At 39.2% G+C, this 20,415-nt stretch overlaps 1 protein-coding gene across 4 annotated transcripts in view; it reads right to left on the reverse strand.

Moving 5' to 3' along the window:
• The window catches only part of LOC311015311 (3',5'-cyclic-AMP phosphodiesterase 4C-like), an 82,140-nt gene extending 61,749 nt beyond the window's left edge, over nucleotides 1-20,391 (reverse strand). For 2 of the 4 annotated variants that reach the window (XM_084012446.1, XM_084012444.1), the window contains exon 1: nucleotides 4,194-4,418. In XM_084012446.1, coding sequence (XP_083868572.1) covers nucleotides 4,194-4,402 — 209 coding nt within the window. In that variant the 5' untranslated portion in view covers nucleotides 4,403-4,418. Of the gene's footprint in view, nucleotides 1-4,193; nucleotides 4,419-5,873; nucleotides 6,077-13,561; nucleotides 13,613-20,192; nucleotides 20,212-20,256 lie in introns of those variants that run through there. The other 2 variants (XM_084012442.1, XM_084012443.1) reach the window with 2 other exon arrangements.
• Between the last annotated feature and the right edge of the window lie 24 nt (nucleotides 20,392-20,415).

The raw sequence follows: 20,415 nt of genomic DNA on the forward strand, positions 1-20,415 counted from the left end.
GACAGTATAAACACTACCTATGAACTGTCTGCATTAACATGTTAATGCAATCAAAATCAGGAGATAGAAAACTGTATTTTGACAAAAAGGGCAACAATTAAATATGAGTATATAAAACCTAATAGCATGAAGGAAAATTTCATCAATGGTCAATTTTAAAGATACTGAAAATTGGCATCAAAAATGGTGGCAGCCTACACAAAGCCATATGTTCTGACTTATATAAATTACTATTATAGAAGCTACTTGTGACGAATATAAGCTATTCCAAACAATAGTAACATGTTAACATTTTTTTACAGCTTCTTTTCAACCATAATTTGTTTGAAAGCAGTCTACAAACTGTTAGTGACTAACAACCCAGATGAAAAACAAAATCAGAGACCTTGATGGTGTCTGGCTGACAATGGGTGATGTTATGAACTCAAACAGGACACCGTTTGATTACTTGGTAGATCTGGGACTTCCACAACATGTACAAAGCAGCAACAGTGGTTATTTCAGCAAAGATTGATGAAACATTGTAGGTGTTTACATCGGGGCAAGCTCCACCCTCCTCTCCAGCAAGTCAAGTGTGAGTCATGCGAGTAAAACACAAATGATCCTACGAATAAATACAACTGATAAGTAACAAGCTTAAATTCACTTAACATTTGGTGTGCGTACCTTTAGAATATTTTTGATTTAAGGTGATAATCATCTACTAAAACTACTTAAATTGTGATCTATGTGGAAGAAAACATTTTTAAAACTACTAGACCTCCTACAGGATCCAATTCAAAACACTCACACTGACATATAGGGCACTATATGGTTGGGCCCCTGCTTACCTTTCCGACTGAATTCTCCCCCACTACCTGTGGGGATAGAGCTGTCACAGCTGTTGCCCCCAAACTGTGGATCGCTCTACCCATCCTGATTAGGTTTGCTGATACTATGGAAGTCTTTAAAGGACACCTTAAGACTCACTTATTAAAGCTGGCGTTTGGGTAGACCTCTGTCTCTGTCTTTACATTCATGTCTTGTGTGTATATCTGTGCATGTATGTCATACTTCTGTATTTTTTTTTTTTTTTTTGCTGTATTTTTATTATAACTGTTTGCACTTTGTTTATTGTGAAGCACTTTGGGATTTGGGTGAAAAGCACTATATAAATAAATTGAAACATCCAAACAACAGCTGACATCTACAGGTCAGCTCATGCAGGTTTATGCTTAAACACCACATTAGCTTTCACTAATCTTCCATTAGTGAACTGCTAATACGACATGCTTTTGTGTGTGTTTTGTTTACATGAGATTGGTTAGATAACACCTAGTTTTTCTGTCTCAATAGCTGCCCTACCCCCCCCCCCCCCCCCCCCCCCCCCCCCCTCCCCCTCTGATAACCTAGTGTGGAACCCTTTATGCGATTATCCCTGGAAAACAGATGGGCTCCATAGCAACGGGTGTAGTTTTTCACCATTCCGGCGTAAGAAGGGCTTTCGAAGCAGGCCGTTCCTGTCTCAAGTTGACCATTGGACCATATCACACTTTCCTTTCTCACTACTCATGGTCTCAGAGTGCAGCATCTCGGAATACATGACCACATTGCAGACCTAACAGCATGAGAACATCCTGTAGCTGAAAGCCTACCAGTTTATTTCATTGAAGGGCCAACATGCCTAACTTGTTGTTTAAGTGTCCTTGAGCAAGACAGTTAATCTCTACTTAATAATAATTCATTGTAATTCAGCCAAGAGAGCAGCCTTCAGCCTATACTAACACCTGAAAGACAATTTACTTTGTCGTGTGCATCTGCCATGTCGACTTCGCCAGCTCATTCTGTGACATGTATGAGCCTGTCAGCATTCCCCAGGTTCCGTTTATAACATACAGAAATGAATGCAGATTAAGTGAAGTGGAAATTACCAATAGAATAATTTAAATTGTGCTAAGGAAAGAAATCTGAATATGAGCTTTGATATTACTGTCAAAAGAGAAGAATTTTGCTATTTGTATACTGTAGGTGAAACAAATATAATGTATACAAAGATCCCGCAGTGACCATAATCTACAGAATGTCATGCTGTATTGAAAAAGACTTTTAGATTTGGACCATAAACTGTTGTATACTGCGATGATAAATCAAGTGAGAAGTAGGGTAATTTTCTCATATCTTCTATGCAATCAGACTTCTTTTTGCAACCAGAAGAGTCGCCCCCTGATGGCCAGTTGAGAGAATGCAAGTTTAAGGCACCTCTGAATGGCCTCATTTTTCATAACCAAAGGTAAAATCTTGCTAAAATAACAAAACCAAGATGCACTGAAGATCAAGCCAAGCAGTTGCTGAGTTAGAAAGCAAAAACACATTGGACAACAAAATCAACTTATAGAAAACATCTAAATGTTAATAAAGTACTTCTAGATCCAAGCAGGAAGCTCAGATAAGTCAGACAGCACATATCACAATAGACAAGCCACATAAGGTGTTTAGTGTCTATTTAAAAGCATGTATAAATTACAAGAGGAAGTGCAGTAGAAATATCCCTTGCTAGCCTGAGGCACGCCCTGTTAATTGTAAAGATATCCATCTACATCCAGGTTAATTGTAATGAGTGCCCCAACACACAAACCAAATACTGTACAAGACAATATGTTCATGCTAATACTGATGTACACCATTTCTAGAGTCCATGCATCACTCATCTAAAGGCTAAAAGACATCTTCTACACGTCACATTCACTAAAAGAAAACTTTAAGTGAAACAATTGTCTTGGTGATTATCTTCTGAGTAAACTAAAAACTGCACTTCAGCTCGTGTGTGCAATGCCTCTGAGGTGAGACGAGCCGTAGCGTTGCTTGTTGACAGTAAGCGGTGTCTGGGAAGCAGAGTTGAACTGACAGCGGTTTCTGTGACTGTTCAACTCAGCCAATCAGAGATGTTTTATTGTCTTTTGAATTGAGGTTTTACATTTTATTTCTTGTACAAAACACACAGACACTCTCCAAATGTGCGGGCCCGACATACTGTACTACGGGACACGTACTGTACATGATGATGCAATGTCAAGACGGGCTGTGTTTTTCAAAAACAATTTAATATGGAAAAAATCTGAGTTAAAACTACCACGGCAATACATTTCCACCTAGAAAGAGGAAAAAATAGGCTAACGACCCACTAAATGAGTTTCCAAAAATTGGATAAAATACATTTTTAACAAAGACTTATTCAAAATTGTTCAAAATCAAGGTGCAAATGCTAAGGCTGTTTTGTCATATTAAGAACTGTAAAATAACATAAAAATGAGGCAAGGGACAAACACTAATCTCTTCCCAAGCAATGCTTGGGGGAAGCAGAGGGAGTCAGAGCCCTCCATCAGCCTGACTAATGAGGCTTAAAGAGCAGTGTAATGTTCGCTAAACCATCACTCACATCTCCTCTCTAAACGGGGGTATGATATAAACCCTAGCCAACAGGTAGGAAGCCCCTGGCACCCACTCAGTGACAAGATGTTATTTCAGGATTTTAATGCAAAACACCGTACAGTACCATGACTAAAATCACCGCATTCTTTAGCTTGTTTAATGTGGGGAATCTAATCTATTTCACTAATCTACTGAAATTACAATTTATTCTGCAAGCTTTCTGGACTTGAAATGACAGGTAAATGCATGATGTTTTTCACCGATGTTATTGGGTGCATGTATTCCTCATAACAGCAACCACCATCTCAGCATTGACTGATTTGACACAGGATCCAAGAAGTTTCTGGAATTCTGCGTTTCTTCAACACCACACATACATTTGCACTATCAATGGAAACTGCAGATGTGCATTTTCCAAATAAACACATGTTACAAATTTAGACAAAACATTTATCCTGAATAACTTCTGAAACCATATATAAAAAAACACAACATTTAATATGCTTCTGTGATCTATCCAACAGCCATTTTTCTCAGTCTTATCAGACTTTGCCATAGCCTTGCTTTTGTTTCTATCCCTTCCTGCATATTCAAAATGTCACGATAGAAAAACGTGAACGTGATTTAAGTGGAACGTTACCGAGTTAGCTTAGTTTGGGACGTTTTTTCTACGCGTAAGCTAGCTAAAGTTGGTAATTTATGTATCTTCAGAAGGCTTACTTAAAGTGAGCAAAGCCGATTCAACATGTGGTGAGTTTAGACATTTCAGAGGGTGAAGTGGTTACCGTCTCAGCGGACAAGGCCAGGACATGCGGGGTTTCTTCAGCCCGGGTCGCAGCTTCTCCAGGGTCCGGTTGCGGCACAGGTAGCGCTCGGTGTCCGAGTTGAAGCGCTGTTTGATCCGTATGTGGGTCCTGGGTTGCCGCCACAGATGTTTGGGCGGTTTGGCGAGCCCCGCTCCCTCTCTGCTCAACGTAGTAACGGTACACTCCATTTTCAACTTTAATTCGCTTTCTTGCTCGTCTTTGGCGGGGTTTTAAAAGGAGTTTTGAGTGAAGAAAAGCGTTCAGAAACGGACCGTATTCGAGTTTTTTTTAAACGGTTAGAGGACAGAGAGCTGCGCGCGCGACATGGTGGTCCGCTGCTGTCCACGAGCCGGAGTGCTGAAACACAGTCAGTCTCTCTCTCTCTCTCTCTCTCTCTCTCTCTCTCTCTCTCTCTCTCTCCCTCTCCCATAAGCCTTAATTGGCATGATAATAATAATAATAATACAAATAAATAATAATAATCTCTCCCTTTCTCTTCTCTCTCTTTCCAATCCATAAGGCTTTATTGGCATGATAATAATAATAATAATAATAATAATAATAATAATAATAATCTCTCTCTCTCTCTCTCTTCCATAAGCCTTAATTGGCATGATAATAATAATAATAATAATAATAATAATAATAATAATAATAATAATAATAATAATAATAATAATAATAATATCTCTCTCTCTCTCTCTCTCTTCCATAAGCCTTAATTGGCATGATAATAATAATAATAATCCATCCATCCATCCATCCATCGTCTACCGCTTATCCTGTATTCAGGGTTGCGGGGGGGCTGGAGCCGATCCCAGCTATCATTGGGCGAAGGCAGGGTACACCCTGGACAGGACGCCAGTCTATCACAGAGCCGACATGTAGAGACAAACAACCATTCACACTCACATTCACACCTACGGGCAATTCATACAAAGCACTGAACAATGATCAGTGATTTTGAGTAACTGTCATCCAGGCCAGTGGTAGGATTTATTAGATGGAAACAGACAAGCCAAGGAAAAATGTAGGCTATAACCAAAACATTTGTTTCTAAGGGTGTTTCTAAATATTCAACCATGAAGTTTATAGTCCGTTATATGAAACAAAAGAAGATATAAAAGAAGACAGGAAAAGAGAAAAACAGCAACAACTTTCACTAACAGGTCTCTTCCCGTTGCTGCAATTGCACATCATTATCACCTGACATCACACAATACATTTCACCCTTCTTCGTGTGTGTGTGTGAGCCGTTAACATCACTGTCACTCAGAAAGCTTTTGTTTTCCAAACAGAAACCCTGCTTTTTCAACGGTGTCCCGTGACTGACCCGAATTATCAGAAAGAAGAAATTATTGAGCTGGAAACACAACATTTGGTTACGTAGGCCATCAGCTGCTCCAAATCAAAACCAAACATACCAGAAGAACAACTCCCAAGATACAACAAAAGAAAAGTGCATCCATCCTTTTCAGAATACGCTGCATAACAGGTAACATTTAAAGCATTTTTTAAAAAGCATAAGAACCAACAGCAAGAGTGCTTGAGCTCCACAATATGTGCAGTATGTACACCAACCTGCACTATTAAAAAAAAAAGCAACAAGGGCATTCTGCTTAATGGATTAATAGATATATAAATATGGGAGTCACTGACCGGTGCTCATCATGGCTAGCCAGCGCTCGGCTATACAGCACTTCCAGCCGCTCCAGAGGCAGACCGTGTGTTGCTGACGGACGGCGGTTGCCATATGGATGCTCCTGGCAGGAGTGTCTCCTCCACAGAGGAGGCAGCAGCAGTGGTCCAGAGAAACGTCGCCGCACCACCACCTGGACTGAAGGCAGAGACTCCCGACGATCCTGCACCCCGAGAGAAGGGGAGAAAGAACATGAGTGTCCAGATATCATTTAATGGAGCAGTGTATTCATACTGAAATGATAATGCTTCAATAAAATGAGAATATTAACTCAGCTTAAATAACCCTTGGAACCCGTCAGCTATTGACCTGACGATGACAGACCAATAAACCAAAACAAATCCAAATCATCGTCAGACAATAGCAGATGGGTTCAGCGATTGCATTTCAGCCAATGTGCCTCTTTTGTTCTCTACACAGACAGTTTACCTGCATTCAAGCCAGTGAAAGGCAACCAAAGCCAGTAATGGCACAGGTCACTATTACTGGGATTACAGTCGAGTAATAGAATCTGTTTTTGCAAGCATGTGATAGGCTTAAAGTATAGTTGTCCCAGTTTTTTAAAAACAGGGTTAAAGGATGTACTGACATGTAGGCTCAGAATTATCGACTTCCGACTTTCAATGGATTACAGCATAAAGGCAAACTAGTGTTTGGCATGATTTTGTTTTATAGTCTTTAGCCACTTGTTAGCACCCACCTTTTTAAGATGTAAGAATTCACAAGAGGGCAGTTACTGTTTTATCAACAAACAAAAAAAACACTGACCTCAAGATGTGGTCAGTGGTTGATGTTGATGTTGCTCGTACTTTAACTGTAACATAAATAACTTACATAACCCACACATCACCACGGATGCTTATAGAATAGAAGCTAATGCTACAGCAAGCTAATATTGCGAACTAGTTCTTATCGTAGCATAAAGTCAACTATAATAATACATACCATTGACTAGCTATTAGGTTATTGTGAAGAGGATAATGTACATACTTTCTCAGATAATCTAACATTGGCATTGATGTCGATGAAGCATCATACACTTTCACATCTTACCAAAAGTTTGCTCTTTTTTGGTTCAAACTAATTATTCACCCTCCAAATGACACTCATTAACAGTAAAACAAGTTTGGATATCCTTATAAAAACAACCTTATTTTGTACTGTAAAAATATCACAACAAATGACCTCAAAACCAATTGTCATTATCTTGACAACGGTCCCTGTGACCGAAACGTTGAGTTGTTTTAAATAAATCAATGCAGAGGTGACTTTTTCTTTCGCAATTAGCTATTTTTTGCCATGAATTTATTTTATTAATCTGTGTCTTCATCATCAATGATCATGAAGGATAGCAGCATGCATTCTTTTCACCATCTGTCTGGGGGTGAAATATAAAAAAATATCACGTTTTCTAACTGAAGGATCAGAAAACAAACACACACACATGGTGTGTTTAGCATAAAAGCACCAATTCCTGCTAAAAGAAAGTGAAACAGAATGTGCAAATATGGATCAACCTGCAAAAAATAAAAGACTGTGAAGCTACGGGAAGCTTAAAAAGCTGTAGGTTAAGACCATACAGAAAGCCTCCTGTACTTAATACTGAATTCTCATTTGGCCACGGAGGTGAGAATGAGCGAACTCAGCATGCTTCCACAGAAACACACATCACAGCCTGCAGCCACAAAACACTCTCAGTTGATGCAGCAGGTAATGCCTACGTCAACTTAGAAAAACACCACTCTGTTAACTGCTCACTGTTATGGAGCACTGACAACAATCTTATTCTGCGATTAATTCATAACACATGCGAGCCCGCCTGTGACCAGCTGTCGGTGGAGTCACTTGTCTTAAAGATCTACATAACGTCATGTAAGGGCTTCTGTCTGGCTATACAAAAGAACAAGGACTGCTTGAAACCATCAAGAGCAGCAAACAACATCTCCACGGATAAATAGCCTTGGTGAGTCATGATGCCCCCCTTTCCTATTATCACTGTTGATGAACGAACAGATTATGTATATATGATATTTAATAGTCCAAATGAGAATCATAAGATTCCTGCCAGAACAAACTAAATGCTGAAATGATTTAGCTGTGTCAATATTAAATAGTCCAACAAAAATATGAATCAATAATGAATTTATATGTATTAGGCCACAGATTTGTGGCATCTGCCCGATCTGCCCTGAGGGAATTGCACGTGTGTGGCACAAACACTTGTCTAATCTGACACGAAGCAAGTATACTTTGTTTTTCTCCTTTTCTCACAATTAAATTGGCCTTTTTTTGTTGCAAGCTCTCCCTGCAAATCCATTTAATATCTGCTGATGCATCTTCATTGCAAATTGCAGTGATGAAAGCAGACAAGTAGAGAGAGAGCAGCTTTTTCTGGTTGACAAACATCGCTATGGTCAATCCAGTGTGAGATTCTGCGTGTGTGTGTGTGTCAAAAATACACAACCAAGATCATTTCTTCTCATTAAAAAGTTTAAATGAGACCAAATCTGCATTTTATTCAGCAGAGACCGCAAAGTCATCGCCTGGTGAGAGTTGTTTAGAGAGAGGTGATGGAAATTGATCTGCCATCCTAGAAGCTTACATCTAGCATACTTGTGAAAGCAAGTCTTAGTTCCCTGCTTGGTGCCTGTCCACCTCAAGCTACAATTCACACCTGTTATCTCAGTCGTCGTCTCTGGTGCTTTTGGATTTTGAAATTACTTTCTCCTGTGAATCTAGAGATTTTGAAAGATCTGTTTTTCTCTTTTAAAGCTCCACAAACTTGAAGTTGATGCATCGGTTATTTTACGCTTGAAAATAAGAAGTTTGTACTATGTGATGTCCAACCTCATTGGAAATCAGAAGTGTTTATGCCTGATCCGAGTGGCCACACTTGAAGGTGGGGTGAAAAGCTGGTTGTCATGGGGAGGGGGTCGGACGTAATACTGTTTAACTATACAGGACACATTTGTATTCGCTTTTGGAAGACATTCATCATGTTGCACTTGATTGTTAATATGAAAAGTGACAGAAATAGTTGTGTGTGAAAAAGAGAGCTGGAAAGAGAAGTTGAAACCCTGCTTACTTTCTCACGTCCACACAGCTGACCAATCATGGCGTGAAGTGGGTGTGAATGTAAAATATCTCATTTCAAAAAAGAAATAGTTTTACACTAGGGATGCAACGGTTCTCAATATAATAATGAACCGTACGGTACGCCATGTACGGTTCAATACGCACTTGTGAATTGAGGTATTTTCGGTTTTTCCAATACAATTTCGCGTAATTGTACGTTTCCATCCTTGTATTCCTCTCTGAATTGGCTATGTCAGAGCTTTAGAGGAGCACTTGAACGCAGCATGTGTTCCGTGCTGCGATGGGGAAACGCCTCCTTGCCGAGTAAATATCCAATGTCCTTGAAGCAGGACGGCTGAGCAGGTAACACCGGCAGTTAACAAACAGTTGTCTCTCGCTGATGCCTTCCAACAAGCCGATTCTACCGCTGCAGAAAACACAACAACAGAACAAGTGCAGTGGGACGTTTATTGTTAAATATTTGCAGCCCTTTTCCGTAGTTGCTGGCTTCTGTCACCTAATAGAAACTCTCGATCCGCGCTACACTGCCATCGCACACTTTTCAGCGCTAACGTAATTCCAGACTTCTATAAAACAACAGATAAGTACATATTTCAAATAGGTTCATTTACTTTTGTAAATTATTTACCCCCTTTTATCCTATACCAGTCGTCAAGGAAGCACTTTTGCATTTCAAAGTGTTAAAAACATGTTTTTTACATATTTATTTATTTTTATTATGCAATACACTTGAATGTGTCTGAATGTCATACAAAAAAATCTTTGCTTATAAGCAAAATAAAGAAATCATTTTTGAATAGCAATTTTTTTTCTCCTCATGCACAAAATGTGTACCAAAACAGAACCGAAACCGAAGCAGGACTTCTGAGTTTATCTTGGGTAAGGAGTCATGGCCAAGAATTAACTGTCAAGCTCATCATCAAGCAAGTTGAAGAAAGAATCCTTTTCCGTAACACCGGCTTTCTTGGTTTGTTTCTTACTTTCCTAGGTTTCTACTGAACATCAAAGATTTTCTATTAAATTTAACAGAACCCTGATTTGTGAGACGTTCTGACGAGTAGTGTTGGTTCGGTCCAGAATCGACTCCAACAGAGATCCTTCCTATCCTACTGTATATTACATGCACTGAAGAAACCAGGTTACCCAGCAAAATCGGGTTATGTAAAAAAAAGAAAACCTGCAACGAGTCAGTAATGAGGTTTCTCTTCCACCACAACCTTGTTTTGGAATCATGACTTCCTTTGTTATGTGCTGGTGCCGGAGAGCTGAATGCATTATTTAATGTGGCTGAACTTAACAGTCAAATGTCGAGCAGTGGAAATGCACTTATTTAGATGGTTAGAAGCATCTGAGTGTAAGTTTTCATCTGACTTTGATGGAATTATTTTAAATATGTGGATGCTTCACTGCATGTGCACAAACTTCTCTTTCATCACTCAGCAGTCAAAACTATTCTCCCTGTCTGAAGTCTTTTTACACAGTTACCATACAGGAGAAAAGAGCTGTGGAAAACAGGTCTCATCTGTTTCTTGGAGTACCACAGCATGATCTGGTTACTTCATGTAAACACACTGATGGTTTTGGGTCATAATTATAATAATAATCAGTAAGAGCTGCACCTTTCTGGCCCGCTTCAACGTGTTGCTTTTATTGTTGTTGTTTTAGCCGAATGACACATTTTCCTGCAGCAGAGAGGAAGCAGCTGGTTGTCTTATCACCTGGCTGGTCCCCTGCCACGCCACACATATAAGTGAGAATGAGATGGAGGCAGCAAAACTGGTGTGTGATCAGAGGGGACAGCGGGAGCTCTGCCTCCAAAACACACAAAAAAAAAAACAATGAGCTGATGGGCCTCGTCCTCACAACACTTCTCCATTACTCAAAAGTGTCTCAACGCTTATGACTCACACTCTCTACCAAATTGCTTGTCGTATTTTCAGGTCACAGGACAACAGGGGAGATCAAACCCCAAACATCAACTGCATCAATGTCACTGTGGCTCATAGTAACTCTATCCATCAATCTATCTATCGAGTAGCTTTATTGTCATTATATTCAGGGTCAGATATATCGTTTATAGTTTTTAAGTAAACAAACTCAAAATATTTTATGAATGTGTACTTAAAACAATGACAACACAAACTAATAAACATTGAGTTTGGTTAACATAAAATGGTGTGGTTGTGTACTTATTTTTTTGAGTTCTGTGAACTTATTGCAGTGGTTTGAAAACTGAAAACGTTAAGTCATAATAACTGTAAATAATTGAGTTGCCTTAAACGAAAACTGTAAGTCATAATAACTGAAAATTATTGAGTTGCCTTAACAGAAAACTGTAAGTCATATTAACTAAAATATTTGAGTTGAGCTAAACGAGCACTTTAATTTCACTGTCATCAAAAAGTACAAGTAGCAAGTCATCCAACCTTTTAAGTTCTGGAAAACTTTGACTTGATCGCGATTGCCTCAATTTTTTTGAGTTCTGGTAACTTATTCAGGTTTACAGTGTAGCAATTTAACAAAATGTGAGTGGCACATTTAAGACAATTTAATACAATCGAGCAATGAAGTGCAATATGATGTGCAAATGTAGCAAACAGCAGCAAAATTGTATGTGGAAACCTACTGCACTACATTACATCATCAAATGTCCTACACTATGCACAGATATTAATATAAATGTGAAAAACAAAGTAACATTTTCTGTCTGAGCTGGGACAGTTTGATTTTCTTTTTGTGCAACAATTCAACAGAGGGTCGACAATCAAAGCAAATAAAGTTGCAGTTCATTTGTGGCTTCTCTAGCAAGTTTGGTTCTTAACTTTCTCTCCATTATGACAGCTTTATTTTCCATCTGGGATTCATGATCTGATAGAAAAAGCTGCTGATTCTGTCTCTTGATCTAATTTTCTGCAAATTAGTTAATCAGCCTGCTGTGTAAATGTGGCAATTGCCCTCAACTGCTGTTAATAAACACCTTCCACCAATTCTCATCATTTCCTTTGAGAAAAACACATAAAATTGCTCTCATCAGTCAGCCGTTTGTGCTCAGAATAAACAAGTCGATGGGTCTCGGAAGAGAGTTTCACTTCAGGAAAGTGGAGTGCTTAATAGTTTTTTACCACTAGAATTAGACGTCTTGGTCAAAATAAAAAAGATATCTCTTTAGAGGAATTAAGCTAAAGATATGAGTGTGAGCATGTGTGTGTGTGCGCGTGCATGTGTGTGTGTGTGTGTGTGTGTGTGTGTGTGTGTGTGTGTGTGTGTGTGTGTGTGTGTGTGTGTGTGTGTGTGTGTGTGTGTGTGTGTGTGTGTGTATGTATGTGTGAAAAGTGAAAGGTATCCCACAAAGCACTTGTCTCCCATCTGCTTTGCACATGTACACACATTCACACTCCATGCATAAAACACAGGTATACATATGCTTACATATAAAAACATTGCACACACTGTGTATTTCATCACAACATGTTGATTCTTTGTGAGATCAAAACAAGCCACCAATGATTTCTTAATTGGGAAAAATTTAAATGAATTCTTCCTAATGGCGAGGTGAGCTGTGCAGGATAAACCTTCCCACTGTGCGACTGATGTGCGACAGCCAACAGCAGACAGTCAGAAGAAGCCTGTTCCTCTGATGCAGAGCTGAAAATATTCACCTGTATGTGTAATGATACCCGGGGGTGGAAAGAGTATGATTAGTGTCGCTCCAAATAGAGCTAGTCTCCAATCAACCCTCTAAATCTCTCTGTAGGCGTGCGTGTGTGTGTGTGTGTGTGTGTGTGTGTGTGTGTGTGTGTGTGTGTGTGTGTGTGTGTGTGTGTGTGTGTGTGTGTGTGTGTGTGTGCCATGATTGACTCTGCCGGCAGAAAGAAAGAAAGAAAGAAAGAAAGAAAGAAAGAGAATGTTTTCATTCAAACTAACTGACGAGGGGATGAACCGTGGATTTACTGTTACATGTGTCAGATCAGTTTCATAACCTTATTAATGATTAAAAAAAAAGACAGAAAACAGAAATAAAAAATAGCAGAATGGGGTATTTTGTGGTTACTGGCAGGAATCGGATTGAAGCAGGTTGTAGTTATTTAAGATTCAGATTTCATGCATAATCACCCTTAAAGGAAGCATTATTCTGTGTGTGAGATTAATAAAAGGCCATTTGCCTCTAGCTTTGAAACAACAACTCAAGTGACTCTGACTACAGACTACAGGTCAGACACTCATGAGTGTGTATGCATCTGTGTGTGTGTGTGTGTGTGTGTGTGTCCTCTGTGCCTTTATTAACTACAGAGAAAGCCCCAATGTACAGACTTTTAAGGCCCCTATGTAACCCAATCATCACAAGACAGTGAGAACATACGCAAAGCTGAGTTTCAGATCTCACGTAGGAGTTATCATAAGGCAGTCAGGATATGTGTGTATGCGTGTGTGTGTGTGTGTGTGTGTGCCTGTGTGTGCGTGCGTGTGTGTGTGTGTGTGTGTGTGTGTGTGTGTGTGTGTGTGTGTGTGTGTGTGTGTGTGTGTGTGTAAGAGCACTATGAAGCTTAGTTACCTTAAGGTGAGACATCGTCGCTGGTTATTTGTTGCCACAGCGAGACAGCAGCTGAATCAAAGGAGAAACAAAAGACAGATGGCTTTAAAAAATTACATTCATTACTCTTTTATAAGCTGTTTTTTCTCAGAAGACATTACTGCAAGTCCATCACTAGATCACAAGATGAACAGTATCTGACTGGTGTCCCACAAGGATCTATACTAGGTCCACTTCTGTTCAGCCTCTACATAAACGATCTGCCATCTGTGTGCTCTGATGTAGAGATTCAGCTTCATGCTTATGACGCTGTGATTTATACACATGGCAGTAACAAACATCAGGCTGCAGCAAAGCTTACTAATGCACTGAACCGCATCACAACTTGGCTAATCCACTCATGTCTTCAACTAAATCCATCAAAAACAGTCTGCATGTTCTTCTCCAAAAAGCAATACTGCACTCCTGACCCAGACATAATGCTTTCTGGTGAAAAATTACAAGTTGTCTCTGACTTTAAGTACCTAGGCCTTCTGATTGACTCTAAACTGTCTTTTAAATCCCATGTTAAAAAAGTTAGTCACCGGGTTAAGTTCAACTTATCAAATTTTCGCTTTGTTAGAAACTCAATGACTACCGATGCAGCTATGTTATATATGCATGCAATGATAATGTCACATCTCACATACTGTCTGACCAGTTTTGCACAAGCCAATAAAACAACACTAAAACCACTTGAAACTCAAACTCAAACCCTCAAAGACTTAGATCGGAAGTCAAACACCTACCACCATTGTCTCATTTTAAAGAAGTATAAACTTCTGAGTTGGTATAACTTAATAAAGTATGCCAATATCTGCCTTATTTTTAAAATTCTGCATAATAAAGCCCCCCCCCCACCTCTTCAACAGTGTATCACTCAGAGGTCAGATACAAGCCGGACAACCAGAGGCTCGTCCAGAGGAGACTGTGTTGTACCGCTTAGAACAAGTGCCTTTAGCCACTCAGCATTCTCAGTTACAGCATCTCAGGAATGGAACTCAGTACCAGGTCATATCAGAAACATTAGTTCTTACCGTTCCTTTTCAGGACAGCTGAAAATGTGGCTTATTGGTAATCAGTTATGTGTACATTAGGACTGCAAATGCTTCCACTGCTGTCTTCTTTGGTTACAGTCGTGTCCTGCCTGCATGTTACTCATGCTCATGTCCTGTCTTGTGCTGTGCATGTTAGTGTCTAAAGTGTGTTTGTGCTTTATGCTGCTGTATATGTTTATCTTGCATGTTTATGCTTTATGCTGCTGTATATGTTTATCTTGCATGTTTATGCTTTATGCTGCTGTATATGTTTGCCTTGCTTGTTTGTGCTCTATGCCGCTGTATATGTGCTTTTATGTGCGTTTGTCCTGTTTTTAGCCTGCTGCATAATGACATAATGTCTACAGGGTATAATGTCATATGTATGCTGGGTGTTTTTTGTATTATCTATTGCCTCTGTTTGTCAATTTGTTCTTACTATGTTGTTTTTTAATGCTTATATATGCTTTTTATCTCTGTAATTTTAGGTTGCCTTTTGAAAATCTGGCCAGGGACTACAGATGAAAACAAGCCTTTTTGGCTAACTCTGGCTCACTTACAGTTTGGCTGTTGATCAGTGTGCAATGTCCCTGAAATAAACCAATAAAATAAATAAAATTAAAATAAATCTTCGGTTTTCGTTCACTGACAAATGATCAATCATTTCACCAACTGCAGAGATTCCTGGCATTCAAAAGTAAATTTACTGCACAAAGCAGGATCACTTTTAACAGGTCTCTAATGCATATAAAGACTAAGAACTAAAGAGTAAGTAGCCTACAAAAACATTAATTAGGATTCTCATTTCTAACGGATACATATGACTCATCAACGCCACCTGGCACTGCCATGTGCTCGGTGATGGCGGATGGATCTATGAGCATGCCAGAGGCATCACAAAGGCTAGAAAGCCTTTCTATCCAGCCAGAAAATTATTACTGAATTATTACTGAATTATAGAGGATTGTTTTAATTTGATTGAACTCTCCTGTTAACTAAAACCTTTCTGTGCCTCACTTGTCATCTCTGACTTGTGATATCTTCATATGAGCCGTTTCACTAACTCTCTTGACATTTTTAAGTCCCTAAAAACAAAAAAGCTGATCATGTCACCTTCATTGCATCCAGTGAAGTTACTTCTATTGGCAGCTACTAAGCCTTCAGTATCAATATATATTGGCAGGTGTGTTCGTCGTATTCAAGGCAGTGTGACATTTCTGTTTCCTTCCTGTAGAGTCCTGAGAAATATACGCGTCTTTGCTCCTCATCCCTTTCCTGCTGCCGCTTTAAGAAAACATGCACGTCTCCATGGAAAAGCAGCTTGTGCCATTCACCTGGAATTACCCATTCAAACTAAAAAGCATGTGTGACATGAACGAAATGCTTCCAGGCCACAACAACAGATTCGTCTATGACATCTATGCTGAAATACTTGATTCGATGAATATTTATCAAAGTAAAACACAAAAGCATGTGGCACTGTCACTGTCTGGCCACTTAACATTCACCCCATCAGCACACAAGCGAGTCCACCTCTGAATGGCTTCAAAAAATGAAAATGAAGGTTTTGGAGTGGACTAGAGTCCTGACTTAAATCCCACTAAGATGCTGTGGCGTGACCTTAAACGGGTAGTAATGTCCGATGTGGCTGAATTCAAACAACTCTGAAAAGAGGAATGGGCCAAAATTCCTCCACAGTAATGTAAAAGTCTATAGTCACTTGTCATTATCGCAAACATTTGATTGCAGTTGTGGCTGCCAAGAGTGGCGCAACCAGCTATTGGGTTAAGGGGGGGCAATAACGTTTCATTATTCATTACCTTCAATAAATGGAATAATCATATAAATCTGTATTTTTGTGTTCACATATATCAAAATAACTTTGATGATCTGAAACATTTAAGTGTGACAAATGTGCAAAAAACGAAGACATCGGGAAGGGGGCAAATACTTTTTCATGGCACTGAATTTTTCTAGTTTTCTCAACACCATTATCTTGTGAGTCATAGTTCCATTAATTTTATTAATTTGATTATGGTGTCAACCATCACTTTGCTATCACAGACCTGTTTTTGTCTCACATTGTTGATAATCTGTTGGACTGATGAGTCAACTAGCCTGTATTACAACATACCCAGGGTGCCTTTAAATCATCTGGCTTACCTAACCTTAATAACCTCATAACAGATCAGAAGAATAGAAGATTCCCACCTCTATACCAGATTTAGAGGAATGCGCACATTCAAACTTAACTATATGAATTCTTTCTCATGTTTGAGTCTTTTAAAACTTGTAGTTTCAAAAGCTCGATCTCAGATAGGAATATATCTAATAATGCGTACGTCATTAAAAGGTAGGTCAGGTGCATAACCAGCCATGTTGTCTACATAACTGTTTACATTAATACAAATCTGGGTTATTTCCTTGATTTAATTTTTTTGTTTGTTTTAATTACATTTCAAAAGCATTTCTCTGTTCACTTTAGTGTGCTAAGTGCTAATATTTCTATTTATCCATTTTCCATAACAATGGTCATGATATATTTGCACAGCGCATACCATCACTGCAATCATTAAAGAGTTCACAGTGTTTCTAGTAAGACGCCTCGTGTCCTGGCAAGGCAGAGTTTGTAATGATTAACCATTTCAACTGTGGTGTCCTTGTCTTATTCTACAATCAACCATCATAAAGTTAACACCCAAGACGTCTTGTGATGCCATCTTTGTTGTGGTGACGCACATCAGATAGGCTTTGTTCAAATGTAAAGTGATAAGGGTCTATAAACAGCAAAGGGTCTATAAACAGTGTTCAAGAGCCAAACAGTATCCACGGAGGGAAAAAGTGATTCACGAACCTTGCCCCCAGCCTACACACCAATATTACTCATTACTATCTGTTTTTCAGATGTTTATACCTCTACAGTCCCTTTTTAATAGGATTTGAAAGAAATAGTACATGTTCATGTTGTGACTGCTCCAGGTCAACAAATACTCCAGAACAAAAGTCCCCACAAAACCACAAGTTGCTCTTTTTATGCCTCAGTTTTTGTACAAATTAAAAAATAAGATATAACGTCTTAATTAATGATCTTCAGATGTGCTGGTTGATGGACTTATCACAGAGCAGCTGTTTCCCTGTTTCCAGTCTTTGTAATAAGCTGTACCCATCTGCTAGCTTCTTATTCAGAGAGACATGACAGTGGCATCAATCCTCTCAGCTGTAAGAAAACAAATAGGTGATTTTCTGAAAACAATTATACAATAATGACAATTCTAATAATAATAATAATAATAATAATAATAATAATAATTTGTTTTTAAAATGCTGCTGCTTTGCATAATACAAGTTCTACATTTTGTTCTATTGCAAACTTGGACCATGTCAATGTTGAATTACAGAATGTACTTAGTATACTGATGTATGCGATAAATTTGATTGGATGTAGCGCCAAAAAAGAAAAAATAATAATTGCACTGCACATTTAATTTTTAGACTTGATGTCCAACCTCCAGTGTGGCCAAATATTTTTGTATTTCACGCCCTTGTTACACAGAAAAGAGCTGAGCTAAAGGCATGGTGTCGCGCTCTGACAGAGTGGCTTACTGTTACTTAGGCAAACAGAGGATGCAGGGCGGTTGGACAGAAATCACCCGTCAGGGAGACAGGAGCGAGTCATTCTCAGAATACATGCACTTCGACTCTATTACTATTTTCTCTGCTGAAGACTCATGTTCTTGAGTTTCAAATCAGCAAAACTGAATTTTTGGTTAAACATGATTATGACAGATAGCATAATGCTACAGATCAACATTCAAAAATAGTAATTTTGCTAAACAGAAAAGAATACAGCTGCTGTGACAAACTTCAAAACGGATTTTTCAGTTTCTTCTTCCAACAGGTGATGTTGTGAGGAAAGAACAAGGCAAATGCTATTTTTCTCTCAAATGACCAATGAGTCATGCAGACAGACAAAAGCAGATTTAGGCATGGGCTCTGCAAATGTTTGCAGATAAAACAAAGCCTTCGATGTTGATGGATGATTAGAGCAGGATGAGCGCTGGATCTGTTGGGTCCTGGCAGTATCGTCATGCCTGGTTTTCTGTGTTTAGGGTGTAATTGATGACACTGGAGGATTCCCAAAGTGTCCTGTGTCAGAGAAACAGGTCTGACTTCAACCCCGAGGAGCTTTTGTGCAGAATTACGTGTGAAGGTAGCAGGTTCAGTGAAATAGTTGAAAGTCTTATAGTCATTATGTAACTTTCAGGCTGAACCTGGTCTGTTAAAAACTCATCAAACTTTCGACTGGGAAACAGCAAAACAAAAAATAAATGTTTGTCCATGTAATCCTATTAAGGTCTCAATTGTCATTCAATTAGACCCAAGAACCCCAAACAACAATTCCGTGACTTAAGAAATTAGTAACAGCACAATAAAGACAAGAAATGTACATTACAATTTAAAAAATCACCCAGTTGTATTTAAAAGAAAGAGGAAAAAACATTGAAATCTATTCTATTTGTCCTCCTGTTCCTGGTGTATTCCACAGAGCAGAGCTCTCTTTCGGGAAGGCACTATACAAATAAACCCTACCCAGACAGCAGTTGAAGAAACAGTAAATGCAACACAGCTGCAGAGACAATGAGTGTGTCTGCGGACAGATATGTGAATTTACTGACGTTCTCATCCATCGTGAAAATGTGTGTCAGAGCGTCAGGCGAAGACAGATCAAATCAGATGATAAAGCAAAACCTTTCCATTTTGCACTGAATAAAGGAAGGAGAAAAAGAAAAGGATGAATTAGAAAAGCAGTGATGAGACTCTGTGTGTGTGTGTGTGTGTGTGTGTGTGTGTGTGTGTGTGTGTGTGTGTGTGTGTGTGTGTGTGTGTGTGGGGAGGGGGGGGGGGGGGTATTGAGGATGAAGGAATGAAGGAAGCAGATATGGAGGAAGGAAGGAGATAAAGACAGGAGGAGGGAATGTATAAATATTTTGGGGAAATACATTCCATGTTGGTCTGCTCATGAAGCTGAATTATTTAACAGTCCAACAGACAAAGTACTAAGCCTACGTTACAATACAAACACAACACAACTAGGAACAACAAGGCATACTACTTAATATGTGCTGCAGGGACTTCATGAAAAACACTGTAGAGATATAAATATTACAACAGGCTGACACCATGTGAGAGCATTACAGTGACACATGCATGGACAAACTACAGGAAGACCGTGGCAATGTTTAAGAAAAGTGCAGCAAAGTAATACACACAGTATTAAATCTACAGAATGTGTCATAGGGATAGGATATAACATTAACTGACATCACATCAGTCTAAATTCACTGCTGGGTTTCACAGAGGCTACACGCGTATATGCCCCTATGGGTATATACAACACTCCCATAGTAAAAACCGTGATTTTTCTAAATGTTCGCTTCCAAGATTTTTTCAAATTTTCTGACTCACTTTTTCGTCGGAAAAACGTACATATTGAAGACATCGGCCGCCTCTCTGACCGCATCTACTGACATGTAACCGTTTTTGGAGTTTAATAGTAGAGAATACTGTTCACTCACCGCAGAGACAGGTCGTATTCTCTGACGGGGTTTTACTTGCAGAAAGAAAAAAATGCCACCGTACCTGTCGAGGCTGTCGGTCAGGTACCGCTGCTGCACTTATCGTTCTTTCCCATTTTTATTGCAGCAGATTAGTTACTTTGTTAGTTAGTTAGACTTCAAACTCTACAAGCTGCAGCGCTACATGCCAGCGCGTCACTGTGACGTCGACGCCCCGCGTCAC

The sequence above is a fragment of the Eutrigla gurnardus genome (genome assembly GCF_963514095.1).
Source record: "Eutrigla gurnardus genome assembly, chromosome: 6".
Taxonomy (NCBI): domain Eukaryota; kingdom Metazoa; phylum Chordata; class Actinopteri; order Perciformes; family Triglidae; genus Eutrigla; species Eutrigla gurnardus.